The sequence below is a fragment of the Cheilinus undulatus genome, linkage group 12 (assembly GCF_018320785.1).
Source record: "Cheilinus undulatus linkage group 12, ASM1832078v1, whole genome shotgun sequence".
Classification (NCBI taxonomy): Eukaryota; Metazoa; Chordata; class Actinopteri; order Labriformes; family Labridae; genus Cheilinus; species Cheilinus undulatus.
The window spans coordinates 1280665-1293819 of NC_054876.1; the positions used below are offsets into that span (position 1 = coordinate 1280665).

Below are 13155 nucleotides of genomic sequence, written 5' to 3' on the forward strand. Positions count from 1 at the left end.
ATGTCCCAGTTATCCATCTTTATGGAAAAACAGTCTGGCTGTACGGTACTAGACAGTAAATGTTGTGACAGCTATGTCCACTGTTGGTAGAGACTTAAAAAGGTCTGGAGTTTCAAACATTTTTCTGACATGAGTTAAATGATAATCCCCCAAATTACAACCTTAATAAAATTTCTTGGATTAATGTGGGTTTTATATCGCAGGAAGACATTATTACAGTGCCCACATGGCTTAGAACTAGGAGTCGATACGTGGAAGAGCATTGTTCCTTATATCATGAATGGTCACAGCTGGTTGGTCTGGATGGCGTAGGTGGGCGGGGCTTACATCTAAAAGACACTGACTGTATCATTCATGAGAGGAGGAGAATTCTGGATGCTTTCATCGTTTTTATCTGGAGGTCATGAAATTGTTCAAACTTTTGATGCAAACCCCAATGCTTCTGCAACTAAACTAGTTAAAATCTCAGTATTATGTGTTCATTTATTTATTTATTTTTATAACTGTTCCATCCTCTAAGTCAGGGGCTCTGAACCTTTTCAGCCTGTGACCCCCCAAAACAAAGGTGCCAGAGACTGGGACCCCCCACTGTACCTGGAGATGGTTGAACACAGCCATGAACATTGAGAATTAGTGGGGAAAATGGGAGAGCTTTCTGGGGCCCAGCCAAACAGGGGGCCAGCAAAATCATGGTCCATTGTAGAGCTAAGCTTTGGTATTTTATATTTAACCTAAATAATAACCACTTTTATCAAAGAAACAAATTTTAATTCATTTTTGTAGTAAGTAGCCCTCTTTTAAAAATGTAAATCCTTTTGTTGAAAACAGAATTAAAATACATTAAAAATTGTGGCAAAATTTGGCATATTAAGTGGCAAAAGGGATTCAAAAGTGGCTGAAATGGCATTAAAGTGGCAAAAATAGGTGGAAATTTGGTGAAATGGGATGAAAATTGATATCAACTGGCAATAAAAAGGCTTAGCTGATGCAGAAAAAGTCAGAAACTGGCAAAAATGGGCATATCAAATTGGGAAATGTGGCTTAAAAAGTGGTAAAAGGGGTTAATAGTGGCAACAATGTGCCAAAAGAGCCAACAATAGGCAGAGAGTTGCAAGATTTGGGTTAGAAGTGGCAAAAACAGGCAGAAAAATAGTGGTGGAAAGGGTTTAAAATGAGCAAAAAATGGGTTTTAAGTTGCAAAAATGTGTTAAAATTGATATACTTGGTGGGGAAAAATGATGAAAACAGGTTAAAATTTGGCAAAAGTGGTGTAAGTGGCAATGCTGTAATTTAAAAAAATGTTCCTAGTTTTTTAAGCCATCTGGAGACCCCATCTCAGTGTCTCACGACCCCAGATGGGGTCCTGACCCCAATGTTGAGAACCCCTGCTCTAAGTGAGACAGCATAGCTGTCAGTGTTATGGACAGTTCTGAAATACTTCTGATATGAGGAAAACGATCAGCCTTGTGATAGAGAGCCTTTGTGCATGCTCTATATTTCCCAATAAGAGGTTCCCATCCTCTCAATGCATGCAGACTCCCAATAAACCTCAAAAGTTCATGGATATCCTGGATTTACTGCCAGATATCAAATTAACGCTCCTGTAAAATTCTGCTTTTCTATTTTAAACAGAAAGATGAACACAGCCTCACTGCAATGGCATTTGTTTAAAATAATTTAAACTAGATTGAAGCGAATACTTAAGAACACCAAATACTGACATGCCACTGTAGCAGTCACCCTGTGCTTTCAGAACGTTAGTTTGGATCAGTTTCCACAAAAGTGCGGACGGTTCCTCCTCAGACCAGAGTTAATTTCTACTTTTAGTCCAGTCTTAGTCTTAAGATTAAATGCATTTTAGTTTTAGTCCATAAAAAATCCTCATGTTTTAGTCTTTACTTTTAGTCCAAGCATTTATTCTCTTGCTTAAATCTGGTACCAAATCATGGTAGTGTGTTTTCTGCACTCTTCCAAACCTGGGGTCCCTGCTTTCTACAGCTGAGAGGCAGAATAGATACAGATGCATTGCATTTTGACAGATTTACCCACAGTGATGAAATATCACAGATGTAGAATGTCTGATAAAAACGACATTACATTTGAGTCTAGTTTAAGTCATCACAGATCTGTTTTTGGCTAGTCTTAGTCCAGTCTTCTTCATGGAAAAAAGGCTGCAGAAGAATACTTTAAGTCATGTTTTTATTGGATGAAACTAACACTGCCTCACATCCTGATGAAACCTCAATTTTCTCTTAAATTTGACGAGTAAACTCTTCATTGTTGAAGAAATGTGCCCTATATTGAACTTTTTTAATTCATAACAAGAAAGAAAATAAAAGAGAAAATAAAAATGGTCCAACATGCTGCATTAGCATTAAAACATTAACCATACGGCTGTTTGACCTCTGTCTCCTAGATATTCCTCCTGATGCTGAGGGTTATTTTAGATTCATAGTAGATTTACATTTACAACATTTTCATGACGTGAAGCATTGTTTGGTCCTTAGTAGACCCATAAAGTGTAATAGGAAAGTGTCAGTTGTCACTTGGGATAAAAGAAAATTGTAATAAAAGCTCAGAAATGTGAATAAATGGTGATTTTTTTTGTTTGCCAAGTGACAGGAAGGGACAGGGCCACCACTGTGTAGCATCCCCTCTTCTTTTAGCAACAGTTTGTAAACATCTGGGAAGTGAGGAGGAGAGGAATGTTGTCCCATTCCTGTCTGGTGTAGGATTCTAGCTGCTCAACCATTCTAGAGTCCAGTAACAGATTCAAGTCCTGACCTTAGATGATTGTAGTCTGAGAGATGTTCAAAGAAACATGCATCCATTCACAAAACTAGAGGAAGTAATCCTACAATAAATGCAAATACAACATGACTATGTAAGGGCCCATTCTGCTTCAGGAACGTTAAATCCTCCATCTTTAATTTGGCAGTAAATATAATCATCAGTAGTAAACGAGGAGCCCTCTCGTGTAATGGGCTTAAGTTTCAGCAGCATGATGAAGATGACCTCCTCTTCCCCAGCATGTACTCAGCCTGAATGCAGACCTGGCTGTCATTCTTGATCCAATTTAATCTCATCTTGCAGAGTACGGGCGTTTTGAGGCCAAAATCCACGACCTGCGGGAGCAGATGATGAACCACAGTATGAGCTCTGGCTCAGGATCCCTGCGAACTAATCAGAAGAGATCGCTCTACGTGAGGTTGGTCTTTTTTTGGATTTCACCCCAGTTAGGGCTGTGCAGGGAGACCACAACATAATCTGAAGGACTGTCTGTGCCATGCTGCTCATTCTCTGCATGTGATGTGAAATACAGTTAAACCAGCCTGAAAAGAGAGTTTGTCTAATTCTCATGCAGGTGTCTGAGGAGGTGAGTGTTTTTGTATGTAACAGGCTGCGTTAATGAAGAGACTGAACACACGTAAACAAAGCTGTAAAAACAGGTTCTTTAATAGTAGCCCTCAGAGACCACAGTCAGCTATTTACCCAACTGACCCTGTGTCATACGGTGGCTGGGAAGTCTCACATTAATGCAGATTCAAAAAGCTTTGCATGAGCAAAAAACAAACTGCTTCAAAATAAAAGTATTCAGATTATGCTGAGTCACTCTGCCACACTACGGTCAAATCTACATCTCCTCACACTGATCTACCGAGAAGTAGCCAAGCATAGTTCATATGAGAGGAGCGTCTGATTGGTGGGTCAGAGGACCAATCAGAGAGCCTATAAAGGGTCAGTTCGAGAAGCCGTTACCTGGTGAAGAAACTGGAGTTGTGTATATTTTATAACTGATGTCTTCCACTGAACAGGGCTCTGTTTGACTACGAGAGGTCAAAGGACAGCGGCCTGCCCAGCCAAGGGCTCAGTTTCAGGTACGGGGACATCCTCCACGTCATCAACGCCTCCGATGACGAGTGGTGGCAAGCCCGCCGTGTCACGCCACACGGTGACAGTGAGGAAATGGGCGTCATTCCGAGTAAAAGGCGGTGAGTGTTTTCACATTTTTATGAAGTCCCAACACTAAAGAGAAGCTTGTCCTGATAGTATCGGAGACTGTAAAGCTATAATTGAATGAAAAACGTATTTTTAGCTGAACCAGTCTGGACTGTGCAGCAAACCAGTGTCTCATTTTAACTCTTTTAATGGCTGACTGGAACGTCTGTTTAGAAAATCTATTATCCTAAAAGTTAACATGGTTACTTACTCAACGTACTCAGGGATCACTGGACGCCACTGAGTCATTTTGTACATGCACTCCTGCATATTTCTTTTATTTATTTATTTTTTAAGATTTATTTATAAGGCTTTTTGTGCCTTTATTGATGGAGTAGGACAGTGGATAGAGACAGAGACAAGAAAGCAGGAAAGGGCCGCAGACTGTTTTCGAACCCGGGCCGCCTGCGTAAATGGGGCATGCCTTGAACCACCAGGCCGCCTACACCCCACTCCTGCATATTTCTTAATGTATGACCCTGTACATAATGTATATGACAGAATGAGCACTTTGAAGCTTGCTCCTAATTCACCCCTCATTCCTGCCATTTACCCCCACCCCCACATTTAGTGCATTCATGTCCAGGGGCATGGTATTCTGATCCGTGTTTGTATGGAGTGGTGGGGTAAAGTGTTTGGGGTACATGAAATCCCCCAGAATGTCCTGCAAATCACTGGAAATATTTAAAAATGATTACAAAGATGTTGTTTGGAGCATCGTCGCCCTTTAGATCAGTAGAATTAGAAGTACAGTCAAAGTTAGCCAGTCTACAGAGCCTAAGTCCTGGTTTCAGACCACACTGGCTCAGCAAAGTCCTCAAATCCAGTCTGACTTTGTTTAGGTCACTAATCAACACAGTGAGGAGAGTTCTTCACGCTGGCGTTATAAACTCTACTAAGCTGTTCAAGGTGGAGGGAAATGTTGATCAGAGCAGGGCAACATCAATCCCTGCTCTCCAGTGTGGCCACGCCCCCATCTGGGGGGAAACAAGCCATCAGGCTGACTGGTGGTAGGTTAGAAAGCAGCTGGAACAGTGGGATTAAATTTATGTTTTGTGCCCTAAACAAATAAAAAAACATAATACACGGCATGTTTTGTTTCTGTGAAATGGTGAAAGAGCTTTTTCACACATTCACTAACCTATTAACCGCATCCAACTGCTAAGATTCATGTCGGTTTCTCCAGTCACAAGAAGGAACTGTCCAGTATGACAGAGAGAACATGAACACACTCACGTGTACACCTATAATTTTGTTTATTTCATATTTTTACGATGTATTTTCTCATGAATGTCCCACTGTGTTTTTTTATGTCACTGGCCATTTGATCTTCCTCTCAATAACCTTTTAACCGGTTATATTTTAAGCTTTTAAATCCCTGATGACCCAATCTTTCTCATCAACTGCCGTTCATTTTTATGGAGCATTTTCCCCCAGAAAGGGGCGGGGCCAGCATCGTTTGGGCAAAGTACCTACATGGATCACTCTTATCCATACTAGGGCAGGAAGAAAAGCAGAAATCACACACAAGGGAGGCAAACCACAAAATTAACCAGAAAACATGGACAAGAATTAGAAAGAAGACCCACGTACACAGGGATGGAAGGAAATAAGAGAACACCAGAAAACTAAACTAGGGATTACTAAAACACTCAAACAGGAGGAGGGAAACGAATCAAACTCTGAAACACTAAACCAGCACAGGATCATCACACATAAACACCGATACAGCTCAAAAACTGGATGTGCTGGACATGCTGGGTTGTTTTAAGTGTTTTTATTTCTGACGTCTCTTTTCCTCGACAGGGTGGAGAGGAAAGAGCGGGCGCGTCTGAAGACGGTGAAGTTCAACGCCAAACCGGGGTCATTTGACTCCAAAGGGGTAAGTGGAGATGTTTCTATCATAATGAGTTGATGACGGCTCAGATAGACCTTCATTAATGTTAGAAATATCATCCCGATGATGTAGAGTCTACTGTTATAATAATAAGAGCCAAAGATGTTAGAACGTAGCGGTTCTCAACTGGTCAACACCCAAAACTTCACGTTTTCTATCATATCTAAATGTTTTCATGAAGAATGGAGCAGTTTGACTAGAAATGATGTAACAGAACAGGATGGAGACATTTCCTCCAAAATAAAAGCACATCATACATATATTTATCCAGGCAGACATCCTCAGAAATAGCTTCACCAGTTGAGAACCATGATAGTGATAATTCTAGTGTTGATTATTTCATGAACTTATAGAAACCTTTGGATCAAGAACTGTTATGTTTTATTTATAATGTAAATTATTGTATTATTAGTTCATCACTTTAATGTTAGACGTTCTTCAGCTCAGTTGTTTTAATGGAGATTTCATCCAAAACCTCTCAACAGTGATCATCAAAATGCTAAAACTGATGTTTTATGTAATAATGTCATTAAGCATCCAAAGTGACGTACATTCAAGAGTAAGAATAACACAAGCACAGATGAAAAAAATGATGAAAGAAAAGCTTTTTGTTACGTTTATTCATGCTGATTCGTGATATGTTATGTTTAATTATATGTAATTCAAATGGAGAATGTGAAGAAGAAACAGAATGAATGTGGAGCTAGAAATCCATCTGAGAAGAAGCTGTTAGTTCAGACCTGATGAACACAATCTGGATATTTCCTCTGGTTTTTAACACATTAGGGGTGTAACGGTTCACAGAGGTCACAGTCTGATACCGGTTCACAAGGAAAAAAGCAGCATAAAGTTCTGGATTAATGTTTACAGTTTTCCCTTATTAATCATTTTAACCGACAGTAGAGCAGCTACAGTTCTTCTCTATTTACTGATATTTAGAATCGCCTGCGATAAATAGTTCAGCCTGGAGCAGATAAAGGACAAGAGTGATGAATGTAGCTGCCAACACAGGAATGAACGGCTAAATTTCTCCTGATGTGAAATGATAAAATGATACAACACCAAAAATCAAAATAGGTGCATTTTACAGCAATGCATCATATTAAAGGCCCTGTAAAGTGGAAATAAATCTGTATTTAGGTTGGTTGTATGACAGCTCACTGTGTGATGAACCCCCTGGTCAAATTTCATTCAGATAAAACATCTCCAAGTTTTTAATTAAGCTTCAAAATCATGAAAAATGAGGCAGTAAAATCTGCTCCAGGATGGTGTGGGCGTGTCTGTTGAATGAGCTGAAGCCACGCCCACTCAGGAGAAATATGGTCCTCTGAGATTTAAGAAAGCTACAATCTGAATGGAGGAAAGTACTCACGCCATTATCCTGCCTCTTGACCTTTTGTTGACATCAGAAGACGAGACAAAGTCTGTTTTCTGTCTCAAATCTCTTTTCTGATGCTTTCAGTGACTGAGTTTACATGGACCTGAGTATCCCGGTTATGAGTCATGTCCCGGTTTTTATCATATTTGGGATACTGTGTTTACATGTGCACAGAGAAACCTGGTAATTCATATTCCTGTATACATGAGAGAAAGTAGTATCCCAGTTTCTGATCACTGAATCATAGCTGCGCCGATAGTTGATGTTATTTTACATTTACCATTTACCAGAAAGTTAGAGATTTTAGAAAAATTAGATCACTGTTTTTTTGGGTTTAAAACAGTTAAATGCCAGCATTACGCAGCAAAAATGGTACCCACCTCATTCCAACAACGGGAGAAAACAAAACTAATCTCGTTTATAGAACGCTTGCTTATAAAACGTCTGCAGAAAAAAGAGAGCGAAAGGGAGATCTCAAATGAATAAGCTTATTATAACTTCATGTTTAGAATTTTTATCACTTATTAGGCTATTATTATTATTATTATTATTATTATTATTATTATTAAACACAATGAAAGTTTGGCAGAGATGCCAAGAAATAGTGAAGCATCTTGCAGTCGACTGACTTCACTAAATAACTTTTCCGGAATCGACTTCAAAATAAAAGTCTATGAAAACGGGGGCAGCTCAAAGTGGGTCTTAAAAAGGCTACGCTTTTATTTTGAAAAACATACTGGAAAAGTCATCGTTTCTAAATGTCAGGACTGGGAGGAGTTTGCAGGCTGTGCAGGTCGCTTACCCAGTGCCGTCTTTCCATCTTCAGCTCTAACTCATGGCGTAAGCGGTCATTCTCAGTAAACTACGCTCACGTTTCATTCATGGCTGAAAATTTAAACTGTTCAGTTCACATTTTATCTAAATATCAGAGCGTTTTGACTGCCGTCAGATCACAGACTGATCCTCTGCAGACACAGCCACTCAACTGTCACTCTCTCTGGGCAGAGATCAGCTGATCCGCTGATATTTACAGTCAGTTAGATTAAGTTCAGTCAAAGTTGCGCCTGCGCACGTAAGTCTACAGCAGCCAGAAAACAGGATACTGCGTATACATGGCACAGTATCCCGTTTTCTTTTGGAGTTCTCCAGGTAGTAAAACCGGGTTTCTCAAAAACGGGATACTGTAATATCCCAGTTTCTGCAGGTGTATACATGAACAAAGAGAAAATGGGATACTCAAAAAACCCGACAGAAAACGGGATACTCAAGTCCATGTAAACACAGTCAATGATCCATAGACCACTGTGGCTGATAGATTTGGTAAATTTACCTCACAATGAACAGAAAAACAGCATTTAACTGACTGTTAACTTTCAATAAAGGCAGAGACATCAGCTAACGACAGACTGGACTGAGATGAACTGCTCTGTGATTTTAGATTGGAGTGTTAGAGGTGGGCTGTGGGCCAATGACATCATGAGCCCACATATTGGCCCCGCCCACATGAGACCCAGCCAGGAAATAGGTGTTAAACTTTCTAAAGGCCCAAAATCCAGAATTCAGTCTCATGTAGATGTCAGTGTTTTCACACATTTACAGCAGCCAGATTCCAACATTTCTAGAGAGTTCAGACAAACGTTTGGATTTCACTTTACAGGGTCTTTAAGAATTTATGAAGCCAATGCCACGACTCTGTCACATGTTTGTGAGCGAAAAGCTGCTGCAGCGGTGACTTTTACTGATATTAACACAGAATTGTTTACTGAAGCTACAGTAGCTTTTCTTAGTGTGTTCTGGTGTGCTCACTTCTTCCTCTTCTTCGTTGGTTTTTTAAGAGCAGCTGGGAAACAGTCAGAGCTTTACTGCAACCTAGATTTTTTCTGCATTCAGATTCATTTATCATGTGACCACATGCACTGAACTTTGACCCCAAACCAGTGATGACAGACACCGTTACACCCCTAACAGTCATGGATTAAGGTTTGCCCTACTCTCTGTAACTCAAAGCGTTGGTTTCTCTAGTGTAAGGAGGTGATCCGTAAACCTGCAGACAAAACAACCCAGATTAATAAAAGGCTCATAGACCTGCAAGAGTAAATCCATGACCAGCTTCAGGCCTGTTTGTCTGGATTTGATGATCTGGATCCAGACTAACATGCTGTATGTTCAGAAGTTCAGTAGCAGTTGCACAGATGGAATAATCGGCTTTTCAAACTGCATATAAAGCACTGACTGAAACAGGACCCCTTTGCATTTGTAAAGTAAGTCTTGCTGGTCCAGGTCCAGTATCCATGGCCACATGAAATCAATCACATCCCTCTGCTCCAATTACTCAGACTGTGTTAGCGGATGCCAAACAATTCAGACATTTTCATAACAAACATGAACCAAAGGAGGAAGTGTGTAAAAGTTGCATGACTCTCTACAAGCCTTAGAAATGTCCACACCAGATTCTGATCAATAACGATAATCAATGATCACTTTATGATGTCTCATCCTTTAAGTTGCTTCCTTTGTTTCCAGTTCTGCATGTTTGTTGTGTTTGCTTCTGTCAGTCTTCTCTCTGACTAAACTCTCGTTTGTTCATAGCAGGATCTCAGTCAGTCTTCTCTCACCTCGCTTTGTCTTTAAATTCCCTGACACAGCATTGGCACATCAAGAAGTTCAGCCGGCAGCTCGGGTCCTCCATACCAAAATATTCCTCCTTTGTGATTTCACAGGTGGTTTATTGTTCCTTTACAGAGGTGGTTTCAGTTAAACAGGTTCTAGGCAGTCAGATTTGATAAAAATTCTATTTTACACTAAAACTGGCACATACAGGAAGAGAACTTTTGTTACTTTCAGTCATCCATTGAAACAAGTAACAAACCTGATTTCCACAATGTAAGGAGTAGACAGTAGAGATATTTGTGTTCACATGTAAAGTAAATGTAAAAATAAATTCTCAAGTAAAGTTCAGATACCTGAAAAATCTACTTAAGTACAGTATTTTTCATTCTTTACTTCCCACCTCTTATATCTGGTACCCAAATGCATTTATTATAACATTCAAAATGTTAAAACTTTATGTGACAAAAGCAAAACTGTTGACTAGAGAAACAGCACAGATAAGCATCAGGAAAAGAGGAAGTGATGTCATGCTCTCTCTGGGTCAGTGGCACCCAGGCCTCAGAGCTGATTGGCTGGTACATTTAGTTAATCAGATTATTGTGGGCGGGACATCGGATGAGACTGTGGAGAGTGAAAACAAAGCCAAAAGTGAAGACACAGCTCTTGAATGGAGCCGAACTACCATACCTTTTATTGATTATCGATGCTGATAATCAGCTAATGCTAAATGCCGGCTTCAATAATCGACCAGGCGATAACACGTTGACCCCTGATTTATATTTCTGACCAGATTCTATCCAGATAAAAATGTGAGTATCATCTTTAAAGGGGAAATATTTTACCCTTTAAGACAAGCTTATATTGGTCTCAGAGGTCCCTAAAACATGCTTATGCAGTCTGTTGCTGGAAAATACTCCTAAAAACCCCCTCTGTTTCAGCCCTGCTCAGAACAAGCTGTTTCCGTGTCTGTGGCTTTAAATGTTAATGAGCCATCGGACTCCACCCATCTCCAGGAGAGATGGGCGGAACTTTCTTCTCAGTGGGAAGGGCCAGCTGAACCTGGGGGCGGGGCTAACTCCTCACATGACAAGCTAAGGATGGCTCTTCTGGACAGAGTTAAATAAATGAATAAATCATAGTCCGGTTATTCTCTTTACTCTTCTGTGCTGTTATGGTTGACTTTAAAAAAGAAGGGTGGGAGGACCAGATGCTGACTTTTCTCTGCAGAAACTTCTTGATGTCTCTCTGTCTGCTGCCAGCCGTTTTTGTGTGCATGACTGTGACAGATCTGCCTGTTTGCTCCCATGCTTTCTCTCCTTTCACAGTCATTCAATGACAAACGTAAAAAGAATTTCATCTTTACGCGAAAGTTCCCTTTCTACAAGAACAAAGAGGGAGAGCAGGATGGCAGTGATTCGGACCGTAAGTAACCTCACAGGCTCTCACTCCTTCTTTAGCCAGTGTAGGGCACATGTAGGGCAGAGCAGGGGCCTGTCCCGTCTCCTCCCATGGTTTCTTTGTTGGATCCCTCTCAGGTTCTTTGTTCAGAGGCTGATCGGTCAGCAGGAGGAGTCAGAGCTTTATTTCTTGAGATCTGTTCCCATAGGTGACATGGTGTGACCCCGTTTTCCTTCAGGGATCATGTTGGTTCAGTGTCAGCAGCCTGGGTGTTATACTGCTGTGTTTGACTCCCCCTGCTGGCTGATAGCAGCTGCACAGAGACTGATGTGTGGGTCCTCAGCCCTCTCTCTCTCTGAAACCTTCTGCTCATGTCGGCTCTGCTCCGTCCTCTCTCTCTTTCTTTGTTCTGGCTCTCTGTGGATGAACACAGGACATCCTGGGATTAGGTGATGATGGGTATGGGACAAAGACGTTCAGTAAGTTGGTCCAGGATTGGTTTTTACTCTCTGTTTAACCCCGACCCGCCCAACCACATGACTGCATGCTGTACTTGTTGGATTTGTCAGTGTCTCGGTTTCAGTGTGTCCATAAAGACAGCTTCACAAAACACAGACTAAGTCAGGTTTTTCATGGTGAAATGTGACTCAATGTTGATTCATCTTAGTTAAAGCCTGCCCCTCTTCTAATGTTTATGACCCCATTAGAGACATTTTAACCTGGTTTTCTATACAACTTTGTGCCTAATATTCTGAATTTATTCGACTTTATCTCAACATTTGACTTTTTTAAAAGCATGATGAGATGATGATGCTGTTTCTCTGTAGAAGCAGAGCCAATCTGTTCGGAGTTTCATGAGTAATCGTGCCAGTATCAGGACTTTCTAACCAGTTTACCAGTAGCTCTTGTTTCTGCTCCACTGGAGCTTTCCCAGCTGTTCCCAGCATGCTGAACAGACTCTAAGAAGTTTAAGTACATCAGTCTTAAACTTTTCTGTTAATGCATTTTGAGAATTTGAATGCATGTTTGCATGACATGGACATCAAGAGCTGATGTGTTTTTGCATGTTGAGTTGAAGTTTCTGATCCTGGTGTTTTATCTCTGAGTGAAGTTTTAATACGTTGGTTTCTGTCACGGGCTGCGACAGAACCTTCCAGTCTTATTTCAGCTGATTTTTATTCTACACGTCTGATTATGTTTGGGTTTAAATGAGGTGTAGATAAAATAATTTATGATAGAATAAAAGAACATTTTCTCAGTGGACCATCATCAGATCTTCAGGTTAAAACTCCTGATTAACATTAGGGTTAAAGAACAGGAACTAAATCAGAGTGATCACTCTGACCTCATCCGTCCCAGGTTTTCTTGAACTACCTACCCTACTGTCCCAGTCTCCTCCAGATGTGAAATCACTCAGTCAGAGAATAGAAGATATTAATAAAATCAGAATAAATCAGAAGTAAAGTCAAAGTAGATGTTTGGTTTGTCTGAATAGTGAGTTTATTATGTCATCAGTTTATTCAGCATGAGCCGTATGTCTGCATGACCATGTCAGCAAAAATCAGAGAAATCATCCTGTAAACATCAGATTTATCAGGGAAAATAACATTTTATTTCATGTTTGCTCCAACAGGAAGTCAAGATGATGTCATCATCTCATATGAGCCTGTGATGAGGCAAGAAAGTAAGTCAAATCTCACCCACTGCCTTTAAATCATTCAACTATAAAAACGGTCTCACTCAGCGGAGGGTCTGTTATTCCTTATTCTGGCTGATGAAAGTAAATCAGGATGACAGCAGTCTGATTTCAAACCAGTCTTCAGAATCACAGAAACACCAGATTAGACTTTATCTCTCAGTTAAAGGTTCAGAT

The 13155-nt window shown here is 40.4% G+C and overlaps 1 protein-coding gene across 6 annotated transcripts in view; it reads left to right on the top strand.

The window, feature by feature from the left end:
* Window positions 1-13155, top strand: part of dlg2 (discs, large homolog 2 (Drosophila)) — a 249892-nt gene that overhangs the window by 223061 nt on the left and 13676 nt on the right. For 4 of the 6 annotated variants that reach the window (XM_041801111.1, XM_041801112.1, XM_041801115.1 and 1 more), the window contains 5 exons: window positions 3094-3208; window positions 3816-3992; window positions 5806-5881; window positions 11210-11306; window positions 12916-12966. In XM_041801111.1, the coding sequence (XP_041657045.1) occupies window positions 3094-3208; window positions 3816-3992; window positions 5806-5881; window positions 11210-11306; window positions 12916-12966 (516 nt within the window). Of the gene's footprint in view, window positions 1-3093; window positions 3209-3815; window positions 3993-5805; window positions 5882-11209; window positions 11307-11715; window positions 11762-12915; window positions 12967-13155 lie in introns of all 6 variants that reach the window. The other 2 variants (XM_041801113.1, XM_041801114.1) reach the window with 1 other exon arrangement.